The sequence below is a fragment of the Ailuropoda melanoleuca genome, chromosome 14 (assembly GCF_002007445.2).
Source record: "Ailuropoda melanoleuca isolate Jingjing chromosome 14, ASM200744v2, whole genome shotgun sequence".
NCBI classification, from domain to species: domain Eukaryota; kingdom Metazoa; phylum Chordata; class Mammalia; order Carnivora; family Ursidae; genus Ailuropoda; species Ailuropoda melanoleuca.
In genome coordinates, this window is record NC_048231.1 from 81823551 (window position 1) to 81846710 (window position 23160).

The 23160-nt window shown below is 41.7% G+C and overlaps 1 protein-coding gene across 5 annotated transcripts in view; it reads right to left on the reverse strand.

The window, feature by feature from the left end:
• Positions 1-23160, reverse strand: part of DYM (dymeclin) — a 334558-nt gene that overhangs the window by 33554 nt on the left and 277844 nt on the right. For 3 of the 5 annotated variants that reach the window (XM_034642813.1, XM_034642810.1, XM_034642809.1), the window contains one exon: positions 19992-20105. In XM_034642813.1, coding sequence (XP_034498704.1) covers positions 19992-20105 — 114 coding nt within the window. Of the gene's footprint in view, positions 1-5675; positions 5923-6114; positions 6211-19991; positions 20106-23160 lie in introns of those variants that run through there. The other 2 variants (XM_034642812.1, XM_034642811.1) reach the window with 2 other exon arrangements.

Here is a 23160-nt window from a genome sequence, read left to right on the forward strand (position 1 = left end):
AGTGAAGGATAAACAGGAAGTCGACGACAGGGTCAAAAAGAAAACACATTTCTGGATCCTTACTTGGGAACCTGGCAATGGGTACGATGAGCTAAACTATAGATGCGAAATTTCATCCCCGTTTTTAATGATGGCGGTAGTGGGTAATGCTATAAAATGTCAGGATTTTTCCAACACTGAGAATTCAAAACATTTACTACTGTGAGTCTTGGAAAGAAGGAATGGTAGTTTAAGTTTTGAGGTGGGGAAGCAGAGGGATCAAAAGAATGTTTACTCTTTTATAGAAAAAAAAGTTTTATGAAGTGCTCTTTCCAGTGGAAGACATAATTATTATTTTCTGCTGGGAAACATTCTGGCGAGTTTACAGTAAGGATCTGATATAACATGGGAAGAGTTTAAGCCCCACACATTTAAAAGCCTGCTAACACATATTTTCCTATGTCGAGGCTACGGTAATGTTTATCCTTCATTTTGATAGAGCAATGTCAGAAATGTGCTAGCAGGAGCACCCTGTTACTGCAGCAGCAGAACCACCTCCACATGAATTTTAAGCAAGCGAGCAAACAAATAAACCCAACCCACACTTAATCTTACTACTCAAAGTAAGTAAATGTTTTCCTTTCGGGGAATGATCTTCCTGTCTGTGTGTGTCTACATTTGGATGAGTGAATACACAAACACATACACACAAGCGTGTATGTATAAATATAAATACGACGGTAGTTGCCATCATATGAAAAGTGTTATGAGGTTTTTGAGTCTGGAAGACACATTAAGAAAAACTGCCATGCCTTTCTAGTTCTAGATGACACTATAAATTATTTTCCTACTTTTGGTTTACTCTCCATGCTACAGGGATTATGCCAGAAGTAAACTACTGAAATATGTTCTGGTAAAACATCATATTGTAATTGTTCGAGTAAGTTACCACTCCAGTGTAATAATGAGCACTGTGTTGTCGAGGGTTTGAGACTATAGGCCACACAAAAGGAGTTTTCAGGAGCCCTTTTACTTTGTATATGAAGACTTATCATATAAAAATGTAGGAACAACATGAAGTGTAGAATGTTCACGTCTTGAATCAGACACCTGGGAAGAAGTGAGTAGTACATTCTGCTTTCAAACAATCCGTGGAGATACTGAACCGATGTGGTTTCAGTTACTCCCCGAATTCTCGCTGGGGGCGCCACAGACAGGCTACGGATGTCACACAGCACACCACTGGTCCTGGTAACTTTTTGGCAGATGGTACGCTTAGACGGAAAATCTTCACCTCGTTCCACCTGAAGCAGCTCGGTTTTTGAGGGCAGGTGTGACAAGGGACACAGAGAAAGAATGCTCTTGAGCCCTCTGTAGGACTGCAGCCTGAAAAGCTCCTTTTTCCAAAATCTGAACTCCTTAAATGATCCAACCGTAAATTAGCTCTTTTCTCAAGTGGTGAAACACATGGTACCCTGCACAGCCAGGGAGCTTCACAAAAGTACTTTTTCCTCTTGGCAATGTTTTTATGGTTTCCGGTTAAATTTTTGGTTGTTTTGTTTTTTAAAGATTTTATTCTTAAGTAATCCTTACCCCCCGCGTGGGGCTCGAACTTACAAGCCAGAGATCAAGGAATTGCACGCTCTACGGACTGAGCCAGCCAGGTGCTCTTCCGGTTCAACTTTTGAAATGAACTCTGGCATCTGTTAGGTAAGAATGACCAAACTGATTGTTTCCTTTTTGTTTGTTTGGTGAGATTATCATACAATAACATTCGCTAATTTCAGTGTTCAATTTGATAAATTTTGCTATTTGGCTGCATTTCTGTAACCATCACTGCAACGATGATATAGTCTAGCTCCCTCACATTAAGAAGCCCTCCCTTGCCCTTCTGCACTTACCCTTGGTCCAAGGCAGCCATGATCTGCTTTGGGTCACAATTTTGCCTTTCCTAGCAGTTTTTAAATTTCTTTCTTTTTTTTAAAGATTTGCGAGAGCGTGCGTGCATGCGAGCATGTGTGTGTGGGGAGGGGCAGAGAGAGAGGAGGAGAGAGTCCTAAGCAGACTCCACACTAAGTGTGGAGCCCAAAGCTGGATTCCACGACCCTGAGATCATGACCTGAGCTGAAACCAAGAGTCAGATGCCTGAGCCACCCAGGCACCCCCAATTTTATTAATTTCTAATCATCGTATTTAACTTTGATGATTTTAGTATTTTTAAAATTATTGAGACTTGCTCCACAGCTCAGAATATGGTCTATCTTGGTCTAAATGTGCCATGTGCATTCAAAAAGAATGTGAATTCTCCCACTGTTAGGTGAGATGTTCTAGGAACACCAACCAAGTCAGATAGTATTTTCCAGATCTTCCATGTCTTCGTTGATTCTTTTTTGTCTAGTTGTTCTGCCAAGTACTAAGAGAGGAATGCTAAAATCTCCAACAGTGACAGTGGAAACGTCTCTTTCTCCCTTTAATTCTGCCAGTTTTCTGCTGCATGATTTTGATGCTCTGTTACTGGTCCCTATACACCTACAATTACTTATGTCGTCCTGTTGAACTGTCCTTTTGACCATTATGAAATATCCCCCTCTTTCATCCTAGGTTTTGGTGTGAAATCTGATATTAACAGGCACTTTTTTTTATGCTTCCTGTTTGCATGGCACCTCTTTTTTCTTCCACCATTTGCTTTTAACCTACGTCTTTAAAGTTAAAGCACTTCCTTTGCAGACAGCATATAGCAGGGTCTTATTTTATCCATTCTAACATTCCCTGCCTTTTAATGAGTGTTTAGTGCATGAACATTTTATATAATTATTGCTATGACTGGGTTTGGGTCCACCACTTTATTTCCTGTTTTCTCTCTGAATCCTCTGTTTTGTTCCTTTGGTCTTCCTTTCTTGCTTTGTGGGAGAGGGGAGAATCATCTGAATATTTTTAGATTCCTGTTCTGTTGGCTTTTTAACTATTCATTTTTATATTATTTTTATAGTGGGTGCCCTAGGGATTACAATATACATCTTTAACTCTTCACAGCCAATACTTGTAAAATACAGAATGTCCTATAGGACCATATCCATCCTCTCTTATCCTTTATGCTGTAATTGGCATTTACCCAGACATCTACCACCCTGGTAAATACTCATTCTCTTCCAAAAATCTGAGTTTCCATCTGGGATCATTTCCATTCAGCCCAAAGAACTTCCTTAGCATTTTTTATAATGTAAGTGTGCTGGCAACAGTCCTCTTGGTTTTCTTACACTTGATGGGGTCTTATTTTCATTCTTGAATGATCTTGTCACTGGATATAGAATTGTGAGTTGACAATTGTTTTTCTTTCATAAAGATTCTGTTCCATTCTCTTCCAGATGCTACAGTTCCTAACCAGAAGCGACCTGTTAATTGATTGTTGTGCTCCCCTATATACTATGCCATTTCCCTCTTGGTCCTTATCAATGGCTTTCAATACTTCTGATGATAGTGTGCCTTGATGTGGGATTCTCTGTGTTTATTCTGCTTGGTGTTAGCATCTTACATTTGCAAATTTCTGTCTTTTTTCCACTTGGCTCTTTTTTATTGTTTCTATTTCTCGTCCGAGACTTCTCGTTTCTCTGCTGAGACTTTCATGCATTGAAAACATGTTTTATGCAATGAAAACATTGAGGAGAGTTATAGTAACTGCTTTAAAATCCTTGTCTGTTAGTTCCAACATCTGGTTCATCTTGGGGTTGAATTCAATTGATTTTCTTTTATGTAGAGAACGTGTTCCATTTTCTTGGTTCCTTGGATGTCGGGAAATTTTGGATTGCATCCTGAATATTAAGTTGTGGAGATTCTTGTCTGGGTTTGAGCTGCAAACTCTATTTTATGCAGCTCTGGTCTCTCGTTCAGAACTTTTTCTTTAGCTCAGCTGCTTAAAGTCTGGTCTATAGATGTGTGGTTCAAAGTTTAGTCAGAGGTGTGGGTAGACGCAATTTAGGATCCCTTTCTCTGATTTCTTTTCTCCTGAGATTCCTCCACTATTTTCAGACTTCATAGACTCTCTGCTTCTCTTTTCGGGTTCTGCAGGCCAGAAAGGTTACAACTTTCCCCACGCACCCCATTTCGGCTGTGTGTGCCATGGACTACAATTAGCCCCAGGCTAAAAGCCTCTGAGAAAGGAGGTAAGTTTGTTATTTCCCACCCTCCAAGTGAAAGTACAGTCTCCACTAGAGTCTTCCTGCATCTGTTCACTCTTTTTTCTTCAGGGTGGCAAATCTGGTCTTCTTTCAGACTTCTGGTTTTTTGCTGAGATGCTCTGTTTCCCACATATGGTTCAAGGATCACTCAGAGATGGGGACAGACACCAGACACCATTTGGGGATCCCTTCTCATGCTCTTTCCCTTCTGGGATTCCTCTACTCTCTTCAGTACTCATGCTTTCCCATGGAGTAAACTACATGGACAGTGCTTAGCCCCAGGCTAAAAGCCAATGACATGGAAACTTACGGACATAGCTTCCAGGCACCCTCCTCTAAATGAGCAAGAACTCCCTCCGGGAGTTTGTTTCCTTCTATTCACTCTCCAGTGCATTCAGTACAGCCGTATTTTGTACTATTTGTCTAGGCTTTATAGTGGTTTCTGTAGGGGGTGTGATGTGGTGGGGTCTTAGTCCATGATACCCAGAAGCAGGTGTTCTCAAGCTGATTTTTAACCACATTGTCTTAATTCATTCAATAATAGTTGATGAGTAGCTGTACCATGCAAGGCGGTGTATTGTGCTAGATGCTATGGGGGGATATAAACATAGAAAACAGCAAAGAACTAAAAGTGAAATAAGAGATTAAAATATATAACATATTTGTATACAAGATAGCATGGGAACTTTTTTTTAGTAGCTTAAAATTAGAAATAATCTGAATGTCTACCAATAGTAGAATGAATAAACCATGGACTTTTTACACAACCTAATACTACTACATTGGTGGAAAGGAACACATTTCACGTAGCAACAAAAATGTCTCATAAACAATGCTGAATGAAAGAAGAAAGGTGCAAAGAAAAATAAACTGCATGATTCCATTTACGAAACATTCAAAAATGGAAAACCGTATTGTTTGGGAATATACACACGGATGGTAAAATTATGAAGAGTAAGACAGTCACCTCCAAAGTCAGGACAGTGTTTTTATTTCTAGGGACTTCTGGGCTGTTGGCAATGTTTCATTTCTTGATCTGACTAGTAACTGCATGGATACTCACTTTATAATTATTCTTTTAAAGTACACATCTATAGTTTATGTAGTCATCTATATAAGATATTGCTCACAGTTTAAGAAGAAGAGGAGAGGTGGCTTTATTAATAAATGGAAACTTGATTACATTCTACATACAATGCATGACCAGGAACCAGTTATTATTATTATTACGACTCAAAATACTTCTGAAAATGGGTATAAAACATGTTCCTTCCAATCTCACTGTAAGACTAGTGAGCAATAATATAATTTGATAGCAGACGCAGGTCAGGTTTAACTTCCCCAATGCCAAAGAAAAGCTGACTTTAATTGCCTTTTAAAAACGGTTTCCTTATTTTAAATGTAACAAGGTCATTTCTATTTGAAAGAGCATGGAAGAAATCTTTTTGATGAACACAGTTTCTGGACACAAATAATTAGCCTGTGATTTATCATTTTTTTAAAATGTTGGGCTTTTTGTATATTCAATTTTGTTAAAGAGGGGGCAGTGATCTTCATAGTCTAGTAATCGGCACTGTGTCGGTCAGACATTAGGAAAGCCCCTGAAATATCTGTCCACACTCCTGTATTCAGCTGTGCTTGGGTTGAAGACCTTACTTAGACGTTGTCAAAATGGATTAGGTTGCTTCCAATTATCAGGCAGTGCCTGAGGCGCTTCCTGCTGCCCTCCGAGCTCTCAGGCTAGAATCCCGTAAGGAAGCTGGATGTGCTGAATTGCCAGGGAGACAAAAATTGTTACGTTCGTTAATGAATTACCCCCAATTCACTGATAGGCATGAACAGTATTCACGTTCTTCACAGAACCAGGCTTTCATGGCCTCGAGGACTCTAACACCGACAAACGCAGGACAAAGACACTTGAACCAGTACGGCCCGATGCTCACCTACATCCTCGGTGTGATTATGTACGTGCCAGTCACTGCTCCTTCCAACTTGCCCCAGAAACGAAAGCCACCATAAAGAAAGCAGTTCTGTTCCTCCAAATGAACCAGTTTTGCTATGTGTAAGGAATGAGAGCAGTGGACTTTGGTTTCTTTAAAAAGTCTTTTTATCGCCTTAAAATTTTCAGAAGCTTTTGGGATGTGTGTGCTCAACTAAGAACATCTCTCTAAAACTCACTAGAACCAAACACAATTATTTCATTTTCTTATTCTTTCCCTTAAAAAAAATTCTATTTTTTTCTCTGACTTGAGAGTACTAATAAGCAGAACCCACAGAACAAATTATTATAATTCATTAGTCATCCTTTTTTTCAGAAATAATTTTCCACTTATTACCCATTAAAAATAAGTAATTTTGTAACTATCAGGGACCTTTGGTCATAAATTGCATTGCCCAACACTTTGTAAGGATTACAGCAAATGGCTTGAATGGTAGTTGTAAAGGCAGGAGGACAATCTCAGTCCTTCTCCTCCAGCCAACTTCACGGAAAAGTCAAGATAGACTCAGATGAATAATGGTATCTGGGCCGGTTTTTGTTAGCCTCCACAGTAGAACCTCTCCTTAGGAAATTTCAGTGTGTGAATCAGAAATTCCTCCCCATACCAAAGAAAATAACTCTATCAAAACCAATAGCAGAGATTGAAAGATAAAACCACAGTTTAAGGTTTCCTTTCCCATGGGAGAGTGTCCACATTTTCCACAGCTGCCCTTCGTTTCATGGCAAACGTGTCCCTTGGTCGCTGGAAACGGTTTGGAAAACGGGGCAAAACTTCTTTGACTACAGAACAGTCAGATTTTTATCACTTTTCAATTATGTGTGTTTGGAAACGGTTTGGAAAACGGGGCAAAACTTCTTTGACTACAGAACAGTCAGATTTTTATCACTTTTCAATTATGTGTGTTCGTTTTCATGACTATGTTTGGGATGTAATGATAACAAAGACTGAATTTTTATACTTTGGGATCACAAAGTAAAAACTAGGTTTAATCTACTTCTCATTCATTGCAAGGAAGAAAAAAAGTCCTATCAGCTGCTTATAAATCCACCACAGGTTTAATTAAACAAAAATAGGGGCGCCTGGGTGGCACAGCGGTTAAGCATCTGCCTTCGGCTCAGGGCGTGATCCCGGCGTTATGGGATCGAGCCCCACATCAGGCTCCTCCGCTATGAGCCTGCTTCTTCCTCTCCCACTCCCCCTGCTTGTGTTCCCTCTCTCGCTGGCTGTCTCTATCTCTGTCGAATAAATAAATAACACTAAGTATGACATGAAGTGGCTCCATGCTTAGTGCCATTTCAATATTACGTATAGAGAAAATACACTGTATGTCTGAGTATCCGATAAAGTAGCAATGGGTCTCATTTAAAATATTTTAGGGTTACTCTACAAACTAAGATGCTGTTGAAACCAAGAACTAGGTGCATTATGAATGCTTTAGGTTAAACAAATTGATCTAATAGGCAAATAAGTTTGTGATTTAGGAGGAGAAAAATTTAAAATTTAAAAGAAATGCCAGCTGAAATTTAAGGCCCAAAGATAAGATGGGACTGCAATAACTTGGACAAGCCATTAAATTCTCTTTAGCCTATTTCCTCACTTGCAAAATATAAATTATTTTTATACTTCTTACAGTTGTTGGGAAGACTAATTAAGAACACCCATATAAAAATACCTAGCAGAGGGGCGCCTGGGTGGCTCAGTCTGCTAAGTGTCTGACCTTTGGTTTCAGCTCAGGTCATGATCTCAGGGTCATGAGATTGAGCCCCGTGTCAGGCTCCATGCTCAACGTGGAGTCTGCTTGAGATTCTCTCTCCCTCTCCCTCCACCTTGCGCTCTCTCTAATAAATAAATAAAATCTTAAAACAAAACAAAACCTAGTAGAGGACCTAGCACAGAGCAAGGGCTCAATAAATGTAATTAGATGATAAACAACAAAGCAAAAAGAGCCAAAAGGGGGATACTTATATCAGAATGAAGAGCATATACGACATTTTAAAAGACAGACTTTAATTTTTTGCTACTATTTGTTTAATTTATAAAGTAACTGTGGTGTCTTATATTGGGGTTACATATACAAGAAATCTTCTACTTTAATTATGTAAAAGTTGTCTGTCTTTTGTACGAAAGGAAGATAAAACCACTCTGATTCTATCAAAGCTAACCGGTAACCCCCAGCCAGTCTCCTTAGCTTTTATGAGGGCAGAGATTTGGAGAAAACCAGGCCATACAACAGTGATTCCCCAATTTGGTAAATCACCTGGATCACTCAGAGAACCACTTAAAAAGACAGATTCCCAGAAAAAAAATGGGGTGCCTGGGTGACTCAGTCAGTTAAGCATCCTACTCTTGATCTCAGCTCAGGTCTTGATCTCAAGGTTGGGAGTTCAAGCCCCATGTTGGGCTCCATGCTGGGTGTGATACCTACTTAAAAAAATAAAAATAAATAAAAAGACAGATTCCCAAGTTCATCACCAAACCACTGAGAACCTGAGGTGACCCAGAAATCTGCATTTGAAAACAGTGCTCTAGAAACTCTCACCTTGATGGAAAGGAGGAACAGTGTGAGATTTGTTCTTACATAACTCCCATAGAGAAAGGATTCCAACATTCACATTATCAAAGTTCTATCATGCTTCCTACAGTCCTTGTCCTCAAAGAATTGCTCTGAGGGATTCGATTGAGGGACTGACTCTTCCTGGATAAGATTTCCCGTTTGCTTTCCCAACAATGTGTAGACTGGCGACTTGGAAAGCTAGAACAACGTCCTGCACGCGTGTGGGTTGGGGGTGTGTGTGCAGGCGTGCATGTGAACATTTGAGATCACGTATTTCCTAAGACAGTCTTCATAGGGGGATCGAATGGTCCTAAAAATCAGCTGCCAGCATTGCTCTCGAACCATTGATGAATTTGTGTCTATTTTTCTGTAAGACACAGAAATAACTTAGGAGTAAGACTTGATCTTTGTCTTTCCCAGACAAGAAACTCAAAAAGCTTAGAACAGGAGGGAGAGCCACTCTGACTTTCAAACTTCTGCAGAGATCATTTTGGGTTTGGGGCAACCTCAACAGGAATGTAACCAGTGTCCCTTTTCTTGGGGTGGAAGCCCAGCACAGACCTGTACCTTTCACATGTAATGCTTCCTAGAATCCAGCCAAAAGGAAAAAGGAATTGATAATATTCCAAAAAGAAGAGAGAAAATAGTGAGAAAAAACATTAAGTCTAAAATCATAAAAAAAAAAATACAGGAGAAAAAAGTCAGACAAGGCCATTGGAACAATTACAGTAGTTACAAGCTAGTAGCAGATTGAATTTGAGGAAGAGGCTGGTGGCTGGTGGGGTGGCTGGTTCCTGGAGCTCTCATTGCCCTGTGGGAAAGTGACTGGCTTATTATCAGTGTGTGTCTGGACCTGAGAACATGCACGCTCTACGTATCCTGAGGAAAGCAGAGGGCGATCAGTCAGAACGCAGCACACAGCGAGCAGCTCTGTATTCTTCACATCGGCCCGGTAGCTCCACCATGCTCTTCCCTTTCCAAGAAAGATTCAGAAATAGAATGAGGTCACTATCTGAATAGTTTCCTCTGCTTGAACTATAATGAAATCAGTGGCAGCAATAGCCAAGAGATGCTATTAAAAATTCAGTGAGGCCAATCTGCACAGGCAGTATCCTCCTGCTGGGGGCACTGCAGTGGGGGTCAGATCGGTGTTTTGTAGCTCTCGGAATGCATGAGTGTGGAATAATATTATAGGCTTAAAAAATTTAACTATTCCTACCAAGTGACTAGATTTCTGCTTTGAACTTTGCTCCACTCTGGTATTTTGGCATGAAGGCTGACCTTGCAAAAAGTCTGTTCTCCAAAGAAGAATGTTTACTTGAAGTAGCATCTTGGACCACCCCCCAGTGGTCAGCGGACCCCCTTCTCTGTCTGCCTCCCTTCCCTTCAGTAAATATGAAAGTGCCCACATGTGCCAATATAGTTTCAGATACATCAAGTTAACAAACCATGAAGGTCTACCTTCCTCGAGCTTCCATTATCTGGGGGAAGAATAGTACGTACCCAGGATGGTAGGTCACAAATAACGTGGAGGAAGAAAAAAATACAGGAGAATTAGGGGGACTGGAAGTGTGAACATTGAAACCAGAGGTCAGGGCAGGTCTCAGGGAGACAGGCTTCAGCGGCTTGGCGAGTGAGAGGGTGTGTAGACATCAGGGAGAGCAGTGGAGACAGGGAAGAGAAACCAGTGCAGACGTGCTAAGAGTGGAGAGCGCTGGTGTGCTGGAGGGAATGATCTCTTGCCGTGCTTTTCAAACTGAAGCTGACATCAGAAATCACCTTTGGGGCTTGTTCGAGCACAGCTGGGTCCCAGCTTTGGCTTCAGCAATTCTGGGGTGGGGCCCAAGAATGTGCATTTCTAACAAGTTCCTATGGGATGCTAATGCTGCTGGTTCAAGGGCTATGCTTTGGAAACCAATGATCTAACGCTTATTTCAAACACTGAGTCACTAAATAATAGTGGACCACTAAATTGATTTAATAGGTCTGGCAAATAAAAAAAGTAAAGAAATAGGAAATATAAGAGCTCATCACATTTACTAAGGGCAAATGAAACTTTTATCTTTTATGAAACTTCTGTTTCAGTTGTATAGAAATGTGTATGATGCATTTTTTGTTGTGGGTAGCGGTCAAAGAAGTTTGAAAGCCACTAGTCTAATGACATTAGTGTGTCATTAAATAACACCAACCACATGAATCTGGTGGCAGGAATCTGAGACTCCTATTCTTTCAGTGGGACACGAAGCTGAACTTGCCTTGGGTCTTCTCTTTCACTCACCCATAAATTTCCTCTGCCTGGATTTCTCCTTTTTCATCTCAGTCTATGGAAACCTCACTATCCCTTCAAGACAGAGACGATCAAGTGCAGGTTTCTCCCTCAGATCTTCCCAGTGATGTCTCCTTTCCTTGCTCTGACCTCCTCCAGAACTTAACTTCTTTTTTTTTTTTTTTTTTAAAGATTTTATTTATTTATTCTACAGAGAGACAGCCAGCGAGAGAGGGAACACAAGCAGGGGGAGTGGGAGAGGAAGAAGCAGGCTCATAGCGGAGGAGCCTGATGTTGGGGCTCGATCCCACAACGCCGGGATCACGCCCTGAGCTGAAGGCAGACGCTTAACCGCTGTGCCACCCAGGCGCCCCCAGAACTTAACTTCTATACCGTTCATTCGACATGCAGCATAGATGGTTGTGCTTTGTGAGTGACCTTTGCAAGTGGTGCCTTTTCTTTCCTGAAATGTGACACTTCGTTTGAGGGCAGGTTGGTGTCTTAGACACCTGCATTCCCCCAACAATGCCCTGGCAATGTCCTGTTTAAAAGTGGACTAGAAGGGTGCCTGGGTGGTTCAGTCGGTTAAATGTCTGCCTTTGGCTCAGGTCATGATCTCAGGGCCCTGGGATCAAGCCCCGCATCGGGCTCCCTGCTCACTGGGGAGCCTGCTTCTCCGTCTCCCACTTCCCCTGCTTGTGCACGTGCACACGCTGTCAAATACATAAAATCTCTAAAAAAAAATAAAGTGGACTAGCTGGGGATGGAATAAACAGTCAAACCACATTTTAAAATTATAATATGTTATTTGTAGGTTATATGTACTACCAATGATGGTGATGAAAATTTAGTAAAGGAACAAGGGAACGAATACAGTCTGAGATGTGAATTTGGGGACAGAGGTACATGGGTGGTAGAAAAAGGGCAAAATACATGGGAAACAATCGGCTGGGGGAGCTTAGTGCTGAGGGCAGGCACAGCCCCAGGGCTCCCCCTCTCTACCCCAAAGCCTGGGCCGACAGCCCCTTGGTACAGCATATCAGGGAGAAAATCCTCACTTCTCACTGGGTAGGACTAAGTCCTTTTGAGCTTTGCTCTAATGCTGTGAAATGGATAAGGAGAGCGAAAGAACCAAAGGAGAAATCAATATTCTGGCCGAGAGGAAAGAGAGATATAAGGAATCAAGAGAGGGGGTGGCAAAGTTAATTTATGCAGTGTCTATGCTGCCTGGGTGAATCAGGGTGGGCTGCACTGGAACTTGAAGCATGAGCGGTTCATTTGACAAAAAGCCATGAAGCTGTGAGACAGTGGGAGGACAGGAGGGAGGAGGCAGGAGCAAGACGAGGAAGGCAGAGACGTGCAACAATACTGTCCGTGTGGAGGCGAGTCAGCAGTCTGGAGCACAGGAGCCACAGGGACAATAAGAACCAAAGTGAAGAACGAGGCTCCGAGGGGCCCTGCGTGTGGGATCACAGCCGTGTGTGTCGAGGAGACACCTCTGGCTACAGGGCTAAGGGTGCCTCGGGAGGAAGAATGGGGAAGTGGGGACACCAGTTAGGAGGCTAAGGTAACAGATTGCGTAAGATGCGGGCAAGCAAAATGGGGGAGTGGGAATGTGGAGGGAAAAGAGATTTGGGAAATTATCAGAATTCACAGAACTCAGGGTCTAGTGGCACTTTTGAGTTAGAGAGGATGCCGGCTGGTTACATTCCAAGGGTAGAAATCCATGGAGACACAGAATAGTGTGGCTGTGGACCTGCTAATGGTAGTTTCTGTGGGACCTGGAGGCGGGACAGCCAACAGCAAGTGGGCACATCAGGGTGGCTCTCAGAAACCAGCTCTGGGGATAGAGAATGAACAGAGAAATGACAGACACTTGGGATGGGGATGCGGAGAGACTCCAACAGGAGAACGGGGGCAGTTTTTAAGCAAGTCAGTATTAAGAAGCTATGAAAAATTCTTGAAATTTCAGTTAGCTGTATTTCTCTTTATATAACAAACAATAGTGAGAATATTCTAAAAAGTGAATATAAAATAAAGGCTTTAAAAATAATTTAGTGTGACACTGGCTATCCACTTTTAATTCCTATGGTTTATCAGGTGAATGAAATGAAAAGTTCAGTTAATGTCAGTAATTACATTATTCCATAGCTTCCTATTTACGCTAAAAGGGATGCTATCTTCTGGTTAATCCCCCCTGAAAAACATGATCTACTTCTCAAACTCTAGATATACAGTCAAACTCTTAATTCTCAAACGACAGATAATTCACGAAACCAAAGAAAAGAGGGAACCTGGAGACTGTGTGTAATTGAGTACAAGGTGGCATGGCAGTGGAGAGAGTCTGTCCTCACACAGACCCGGATGCACTTGGCCCCATCGTCACGGCATGTGGATTGCCTGCTAGCAAGCTGAATGGGAGCCAGGAAACATGCCCTGTTGTGGACGCAGTGAAAACTTCGAGCTGTGGCTTCTAACTCAGCTCCTGAAGGACACACTAACTTTATTTATTTCCTTCCAAACCCCAAAGGAGAAATAAGCAACTTAGGATTTCAGAGCCTGTCCTTTATGTCTCTGTTTATGCAGAAGAGTCTGAAAAAACTAATTACCTGGTATCGCCTTTCCCAGACTTCACGGAATACCAGTAAGAAGAGGATGTTTAGAATGACATTAATACTATTTACTCTGAACAGCCAAGTTGTTTAACTATATAGACAGATTTATCCAAAGAGTATATGTTCCCACACAGGATATTACACAAATATTTTAGAAGGCTATGTCAAATAACATCTGATTGAAAAATATTTTATTTGGTTGAAAGTCAATTACTATGCCATGGGCTTCCAGATCTTCATGTTTACTTGCCCAAAATTGGAAGAATAATTCTTCTACAAATTTGGCTTCAGTGGTATAATGCAAGGGGAACTTCAAAAACTTTTGGCTCATTTTCAGTTGACATTAGCTATTTCTCATGAGTAAGAAGCACTGTGCTCCTCTTCATAACCCAAAGGGTAGCTGAAAAGAATTCTGAATTTTCTTGATGTTTAATTTATATTTTAAGAAAGAACAAATCAATAACTGCACACTATTCCACACTTTCATGAAGACATTATTAAAACAGCATTTCCAATTTCAAACAACCTCTTTTATATCAATCTTGCATGCAAAGCTATTATTACATAGCTCCGACAATTATTTTATCAGTATATATTAGTAAACCACCCAAAAGGCAAAATAATGTGCTGTCATGTTGTATAATACAAATATTATTCAACACACAGCTTGAATTTTCAATCAGCTCTAGATACAGCAGTATTCTATGAATTAAACTCTAGAGATTTTAAGTGATTCGTTTTATTATAAACACTCAATCCAAAAAGATGATTAAAATAATTGAGATAAGACTTGATTATAAAGATAAACAGCTTTTTTTTTTTTCCTGGTAACATCTGTGGTAATAATGTGCTATCATTTAAACCAACTGAGGCTGACTCACCATCTATGAATAAATATAACTTTAGTTTCTTTTCTAGTACTGGGGATGGCTTTCTTGCTTCTCAATTCTTTTTTTTTTTTTTTTTAAACTAAATCACCCCTCCTCCATCATCTGTCCCTCTTGCAACCACAGAGTGAGATGGTAAGCTAGCGTCAGCAGTATAGGTTCTTGCTATGTTTCAGAACAAAAATGAACTGGCCCACCTAAGGGATTTATCCATGACCTTGGTCTCCACAGAATCTTGCTCTAAATAAGAGTTAACTGGCCTGGGACCTCCCACAGATCAATTAATCTCTCTCTTTAGCCATAATCCTGAAAAACAAAGAGTTATATTTTCATTTATATGTTACTGTCTCCAATATAGACAAGCCTTTTTTTCTGGATATAGTATAATGAATGAACAACATATTATCATTCAAATATATAGCCTGTATATTATAATTCACTTCACTTTAAGTACTGTAGAGAACTAATTAACTTTCAGTATCTGCTATGGCCCATGGAGGGGCCTTTGGGTCAGGGGCATTCACCAAAGGAATTAGAAAGTAAAATCTGGGATTGGAAAGAGTAGGAAAAAATGGGCTAAAGACATGAGTAATGGGCAATAAGCCAGAAGATAGGAGCTAAGGTTTATCACCGGGGAGGGACGGATACAAACGAAGAACAGTACTTGGTCTGACAGCACAGCGAAGAAGCACTGGCCGCCCACAGAACAGAAAGGAGATGGGGAAAGGATGAGCAAGTGGAATGGTACATAAAGTTCTAAGAAGGTGGCCTAGTGCCCAGGTCTTGTTTCCGAAATACCATTTATTAAAAAAAGAAAAAGAAAAAGAAGGGGGAACCAGAGCTCCCTGAAAAAGTAGTTGATTCCAGGACTGGGGCAGGAAAAACACAAGATGAGTCCGAAATATCTTGTGCCCCAGAAAAGTAGAGGGGTGCTCAAAACAAGAAGGGGGCAAGTCAGAGGACACCGGATCCAACCTGGAGGAGCTCCCACGGGCCAAAGATAGAACAATTTGAGCAACAAAGTAAATAAGTGATAGTACTGAATTATAATCTATAACAAAATACAAAATTATTATTAGGTGAATGCCACAGTAGAACTGTGCAGGTAGGATCCACTGATGGATGATAAAATCAGTGGGCAAAAGTTTGAGGAGAAACAGGACATTAGCAAAGTCTTGCTCCCAAAACAGTAACCAATTACAAAGGGAAAAATAGTGACTCTTCACAGGAGAAATCTGGTAGACAACATGTTAACCAAATGATCAAGGATACCCATCACCAGTAATGAGACACATGGACATCATTTACCTCCTGATTCTGTGGTCTGAGAAGGACACATCACCTCCGTGGGTACTTTTGTCAAATATGCATAACTTCAACGTAATCATGAGAAAACATCAGAAAAAAAAACAAGTTGAGGGAGGGACATTCTGCAAAGCAACTGAGCAGAACTATCCACACTGTCACGGTCGTGAAAGGCAAGGGAAGACTGAGGAACAGTCACAGGCTGGAGGAGAATAAGGAGACATAACGGCTAAATGCAAAGTGGCATCCTGGATGGGGCTGGGGAGCAGACTAAAGAACACTAGGAGAAAAAAACTGGTCAGATCACATGAGGTCTGTAACTTAGGCGATAGTACTGTACTCGCGTGAGTTTTCTAGTTTTGACATCTGTACTACAGTTACGTGTGTTGTTAACATCAGGGGAACCTGGATGAAGGGCTTACACGAACTATATCTACTCTTCCTGCAACTTTTCTGGTTAAGTCTGAAATTATTTTAAAAGATGTAAAACAAAAAATAGCAAGGTGGCACAGACTCAAATACCTTCTGCTCACCCCATCCAAAACTGCTTCCTCCCTAACACTGTCTTCCTTGTCCTCTATACTTCTCCTCCCATTTACTGCTACCTAAAATAGCAAACATTTGACTTATTTATCTGATTGTCTGTCTCCCCCACCAAAACATAAGCTCTATGAAGACAGGCGTTTTTACCTATTTTGTCCATCGCTGTACCTACCGTCCAGTGTGCTGCCCCTAACAAGTCCCCACGTCCTCTTTAGAGCATTTCGTTCATCTTCTCATCCCATTTACTGAGTAACTCCTGCATACAAGACACTGAACTAGGCATCAAGGGGATGCAGATAAGCAAGACACGGTCCCTCTTCTCAAGGAAGTTACCGTTGGGTGGGAGAGAGAAAATATTTGAACAACTACGTACAGGGTGGAAGAGGACAGGAGTCCCAGCAAATTAAGTATCAAATGCTGTGGGCACTTAGAGGAGGGAGGCCTATGTAGGGTGAGAAGGAAAAGGAAAGGTTTCATAGAAGTTCTAAAACTCAGCAAGGCCTCTGAATACTTAGAATTTGGATCAGCAAAAAGCAAAGGGGTGAGGGACTGATATACTAGGAAGAGAGAACCGGGTAAGCAAATCTAAACTCCAAACATACAGGAAAGAAGCAGCAAAAGGCACAGAGATCACTCTGGTTGGTTGGAGCCCTGGATGCAGAAAGGGAAGTATGGAGAGCAAAGATGGGAAGAGCAGCTGGGGGTAGACTGTGGGTGGTCTAGCGTTCCAGTCCAAGGACTCCAGACTTCACCTGGTAGCAGCAGGGCCCCGACCTCTAGGTAGCTTGGAAGAGAAGGAGGATGTTACTAGACCTCTGCTCTACAAAAATTCTTCATGGAATTTGAGAAGATGGAAGTCTAGACTCTTAAGAATTGTTAAGAGATCTTTGGGCTCTTCCTCTGTAACTTTTTAAAATAGAAATTCTTTCAACCTCTTTTGCCATGTTATGGATTTAAGTCCCCCTGCCATCTGGTGCTCTTCTTACACTTACCATCCAGACTTTATGGTGATTATTTTGTGATTTCGTGGAGCCACGTAAGGACTGCTGAGTGACTTACATCATCAGGAAACATTTCCTTAGGTTGAACGTAACACCTGTCCTCGTTCAACTTCCACCCACTGTCCTCTGGCCTACAACGAACTGCTTAGTTCTTCTCATACAGAATCATCCTTAAAGTAGTTGAACCCAGTTTTCTATTTTCCTGACGTTCTTTTTTCTCCAGGCTATACATCCTCTCTTCCTCACTGTGATTTATAGGTTGTTTCCAATAACTTCACCTGCTTCTGCACACAGCTTTGTTCACTAATGGATGCTCAGCCACATGGCTCCCATATTCCACAGTGCCCTTCTGAACGCTTATTTCAGGCTTGCTAAATATCCCTACATTCTCAGTCCTTGCATGGAATCTTCCAACCTTACTTCTTCTTTAAGTGAAACCCGGCTTTCCCCTTGGGAGTCTGATCCCCCAGGAGCATTTCGAAGTTAGAGACTGCTCATTCTTTCACATTCCAGACTTCAGGGTCTGGAGGTGGGGTCGGTGCTTTGCTTTCCTTATTGTTTCCTGGCTATTATTCCTCTACCCTTAAACAGAAAGCTCTGCTCCTAGGAGGCTGGGACCAGCTTCATCTGGTCCATGCAGCTGCCCCCTACTGCCTTCTAGGCTACAGGCCCATTGACTCCAGCATCTGGCTCACAGTCTTTCTCTCCACCCCATGGCTTATTGTCCTGAGGGACTATGAAGCCTATGTGAATGACCCTTCCTTGGCTTCCCATTCATGAGCTGGCCCAACCACACTGACTTCCATTCACAGGCATAGCACTTCCATCCCTCACCCATGGCCAAAGCCAGGCCATGTCATCACCGAGATGTGCTCCACTTCTGACATCTTCAGTCTAAATATACTATTCGTTAGCCCCCTCTCCATGACTTCCACCGCACCCACTCTTTGCTTGTATTCAAAATCCCCTTCCCGGTGCCTCTGTGACCCTCTCCTTCCAGCCTCCTGATAGCTCCACTTCTCTTTCGACTTAGCTTAGACACCAAGATCCACCACTTCCTGAGAGCAGCCACTCCACTCTTCATGGATTTCTGTACTGGTTCCCATGGAGTAGTTCAAGTAAACTGGAAAAAAGTGCACGCGCACACACACATGCCCTCAAAACAAAAAAACCCTCTGAAGTCTCACTTTACGTAAGAGTGGAAACCATATGAATTCCTTACATTTAGAGAACTGTCAGGAAGCGAGGCAAGTCCGAGCGGGAGGGTCGGGTGAGCTGTCATCGGTGTTCATGCTCCTGCCACATGGCGGTGCTGCTCCTGCCACATGGCGGTGCCACCCCAGGCCACAAACAGGAGCCCCACCGCTGTTTCCTTTCCGTGGAACTTCTCTAAGTGGTTATGATGACTCATGTGCTATTATTTAATAAACTCTGTTGTTATAACTGCAAATATTTTCATCTCCTACAACAATCCCTCTCAAGCATCCAGCAGCAGTGCTGCTCTGTGAGTGCTGAAAACACGGCCCCCAAAACAGTAACCCTGGAACAGAAGTTAGTCGTGATAAAACACTCTGATGAAGAAGGCCACACGTCGCACTAGGATGCCCTGTGATGAAGGCAAACACTAGTAAGAAGCATTAAAGCAAAAATAGGCTCTAATGCTGCACATTCCTATGTCCCCATAGGATGTTCCCTTCACATCTTTTCTTATGAGAAAATTAGTCTTGGAGCGTGAGTTTTATAACATGAGATCACTTTGGAAACATGCTGACATGCAAATGGAAGTGCGTTCTTTTTTTTTAATAAAGTTTTTTTTTTTTTTTTTTAATTTGACAGAGAGCGTGAGAGAGCGCGCACAAGCAGGGGGAGCGGCAGGCAGAGGGAGAAGAAGGCTTCCCCCTGAGCGGGGAGAGTGACACGGGATTTGATCCCAGGACCCTGGGATCATGACCTGAGCCGAAGACAGATGCTTAACGGACTGTGTCACCCAGGCGCCCCTGGAAGTGCCTTCTTAAGATACAATAGTTCCCCTACCTACCCAAGAAACGTTTCTCTTTCCAGAGCTACATGCAGGCAGATAGTGAACCGTGTGGGGATCTGGAACATGGACTTTGAAGCCAGACTGCCTGAGTACAAATCTCCCAGTTCCACAGTTTTCTAGTTGTGTGGTTTTGGATAAGTCATTAACCTTTCTGTGCATCTGAAAAGTTAGGGCAAAACACTGCCGACCTCTAAGGCTTGTGAGGACGGAATGAATTAGTAACTAAGACACTCAGAGCTCCACGGAGCACTGAGGACACACCATGTGCGGGCCAGTGCTGTAGTCAGCATCACTACCACCAGCAGTGCCTTCCCATCAACCCTTGATACTTACAAGACTGAATTATTTCATTGGGTCAAAAAAAAAAAAAAGGGGGCTTCTTTATTCACAGTATATGAATCACTGAGTATATGAAGGTGTTAGTCCTTCTTTGGCTGTTTTCTGTGGGAAGACTGTCAGACTCCCTCTGTATCACTGTTTTTTGTACCAGTATGGGGTAGAGGAGGCAGTATGTACAGAGTCTTTTCTAGCACAAGTACTAGTAAGTGGGACGACTCAGGCTAGAGCCTGCTCGAACGCTTAGCCCAAGCGATTCTCCAGTGCGGTTTTCCTTCCCCAGGCTTACCTTCAGCCGGTCTTTGGGCAGCGCGACAGCCCCTTGCTTGATGATTTCCAGGACCCGTTCCACTGACAGCTCAGCTCCCGCCTGCAGTAATCGTGAGCTGAAGAAGGTGATCACCTGGAATGGAAAGTGTTCTTTTTTAAACAAGTAGATGTACAAGCTGTCTTTTTAGGAGGCGCCTTGCTCACATGGTGGTCCCACTTCCTAGAGTAGCCTGGCTTGACTTCACCAGCTCTCTTCCTCGCCGTCCTGTCTGAAGGGGTCTGATGACTGCGCCCGAGCCAGCCTCTGACGGCTCCGGGCCGATGACCCACACCGTGGCTTTGGCCAGCCTCCTGAGTTCCGCTCTTCCAGGGTGGGGCCTTACCTCCCATTTATTTAGATTTCAGTTAGACGGCAGCGCTCCTCAGAAGGTGGGAAGAGAAAGCTAAAGCTAAAACCTGTCAATTTTGAGGCTTACTAGTAACTATCAAAAAAAAAAGGCTTAATGAGAAAGGAATTTGAAGATAATGGCTAAAATGATGTTTGGGGGATGGTTTATGAATTTAATTTATTCACCATGCTCTTATCCCTGAGCAACAGGGCTAATGAACAGCAAGCTAGGACTTCTTTTGTTTCGTGTCCCAGCACAGCCTGCACTATGGAGCAAGACGCTAGTAACACAGGAGCATTCGGAACATAACACTGTCCTTTAACATCTGTCCCTCAAAACTAAAAGAATGTCATTATTTTTTGAGGAAATCATTTTAAGATCATGATGTTAATAAATCAAGAAGAATGTATGTCTTTTTTTTATTCAAGAGAATAACACTTAAGTATTTATAGTCAGACATGCAAAAATATAAGTGTTTTGTTAAAAAAATTAAACATTTCCATTTATAGGTTTTCTGTTTTATATGTAAAAGACAAAAACTAGTTTAAAAAGATTACCTAACTGTAGAAACAAAATAGTTTTTATACTCATTAAAAAATGATCATTAAAACTAATCTGGATGATTAGCTCTCTATGTCTTACTAATCCCGAAGGCTTCACATTATCAACAGCAAACACAGTATTGGTCAAAGAACACTGTTTATCATAGTAAATCTGAATCTGTAACGCAAACCTGCTGCTTGATAATTTCTGTGCATTCGGCTCCGGTGAGATGAGACTGGTGCATCACTGCTTCTACCCTGTAATGCAGCACCTGTTCTAGGATGAGGGGGACATCAGCTCTGCTATCTCCTTCTTGTCACGTGTACTTATATTGTTGTATTGCCTTTGACTTGTGGTTCTTTTGCAGGAACCATACCAATCCTCCATTTTAGAGGGTTTACTTATTAAGTCTAGATATTATAACGGTGAATAATATACAAGGACCTATAAGTGAATGAAAGGTGAGAGTGTCAGCTAAGCCTTCCAATTTCGAGAACTCCCCTCTCCTCCTCCGGATACCTAGAGTACCGCAGCAGACACAGCTAAAGCCTGGCAGGTTGTCCGTGCCAATACTAAGAACTAGGAAAACTTGACCTGTTTATTTTTAGACGAAGAAAGAAAAGCTCTGATACTCTCTTCCCATGCTTCTATGGACTGTGGGCACAACCTCTGGGGCATGTGGACCCATCCACTTTGGAGACTGCTGATGGAAATAACAAAATGTGTGTACTCAAAGCTAAGTAGCTTGCACAGTATTCGAACAAGGATACTTCAGACCAACATGAGAGAGTACAGACCCGTCAGATCAACGAAGAACGAAGTAACGCAATGGGAATCTACTTTGGTTCAGTCTGTGGTCTACACAGACTTGCCTCTAAGCCTCAAGGAAATCGCCTTCCCACCAGGACAGCTATGGAGTATAGGCAGGAGACTCATTTTCTAAGTAACTTCCTTTTTTCAAACTGGCTCTCATTTGTATGTCCTAAGCTGATATTCTGTTCTTTCATTTGAACGCACGCTACTTTAAAAGATGATAACGACTACCAACTTCCAGAAGAGAAGTAAATTTATGCATCGAAAACAAAGGGAACGGACATGTACTGCATGCTTACTACGGACCATGTACTCCTCTAGTAATTCGTTCTCATCATAATCCAAAGAGCTGATAAAAGCTCTGTCTACAGATGCCTCTACAGGATCAGAGAGAGCAGCTTGACCCAAGTTAGCCAGGGAAGTGTCCGGGGTGGGACTGGTACCTGGGTGTTCCTTCTTACTTTACCACGTTGTCTCCAGCAATTCTTGAGTAACAAAAGGCTTAGTTTTCTTAATGGAAAATATTTTAGGTGAAAGGTGTAAGATGTGTAGCCCCAAATTTCATTTGGAGTCAGGCTGCAACACTAGCAAAGAATGTCAAGCAATTTATTCAAAGATACAGCTTGTATTTCCTATCACCTAGTTCGAATTTTGCAGACAACAGCACATTTAGTAATGATGATTTTAACAGGCAGGTGGCTTTTTATCAACTTTCATAGGAACCATTAAAATGGTTAAGATTGATGAACCTTTTCCCCTCTGAAAATGTTTGCAGAAGATAGTCAATAACAGAAAAAATTTAGAGTGAAACCTTTAGTGAAATGGGAATGAATGATATGTTAGTGCAATTCAAAGGCAACCTTTCAGAGGAAGGTTCTTCTCCGTGGGTGTTACACAGCTTCCCTCCACCCACCATATTTGGCCACAATTCCTGAAATCTAAGTACAGCACATTACCTTCAATTATGCTATTAGTTGTGAACATAATTATCCAAGGTCATGTTCTGATTAATCAGCTGCACCCTTTGAATAATGTCAAAATCACATTTAACTACTTATTATGAAACCAGTAAGTGATCACTAGAACACAGATTTATAGAAATGAGAAGCTAAAAAAAAAAAAAAAAGAAAAGAAAAAGAAACGAGCAGCTTTTGTAGGGTAGATGAGGTTTTGTATCAGAGAGGCATTCTTGCTTGCTAAATGGCCACTCTTCCAAGAGGTAAAAGTAGAGAGCTAAGCCATTTCTTTTCTTTTATAAAAGACAATAAACATGTTTTGAAAAGTAAAATACACATGTGTTTTCTCATTGATCTTCGGTTTTTCCTCAAGTTTTTGTGTCTTAATCAATACATGTGTTAACAACCTATTCAGTGGGAGAGATCTCCAGAAGATTTACAAAGAAAATAGGTATTTTCAAGAAAGATGCAATGTAATTGGAGGACA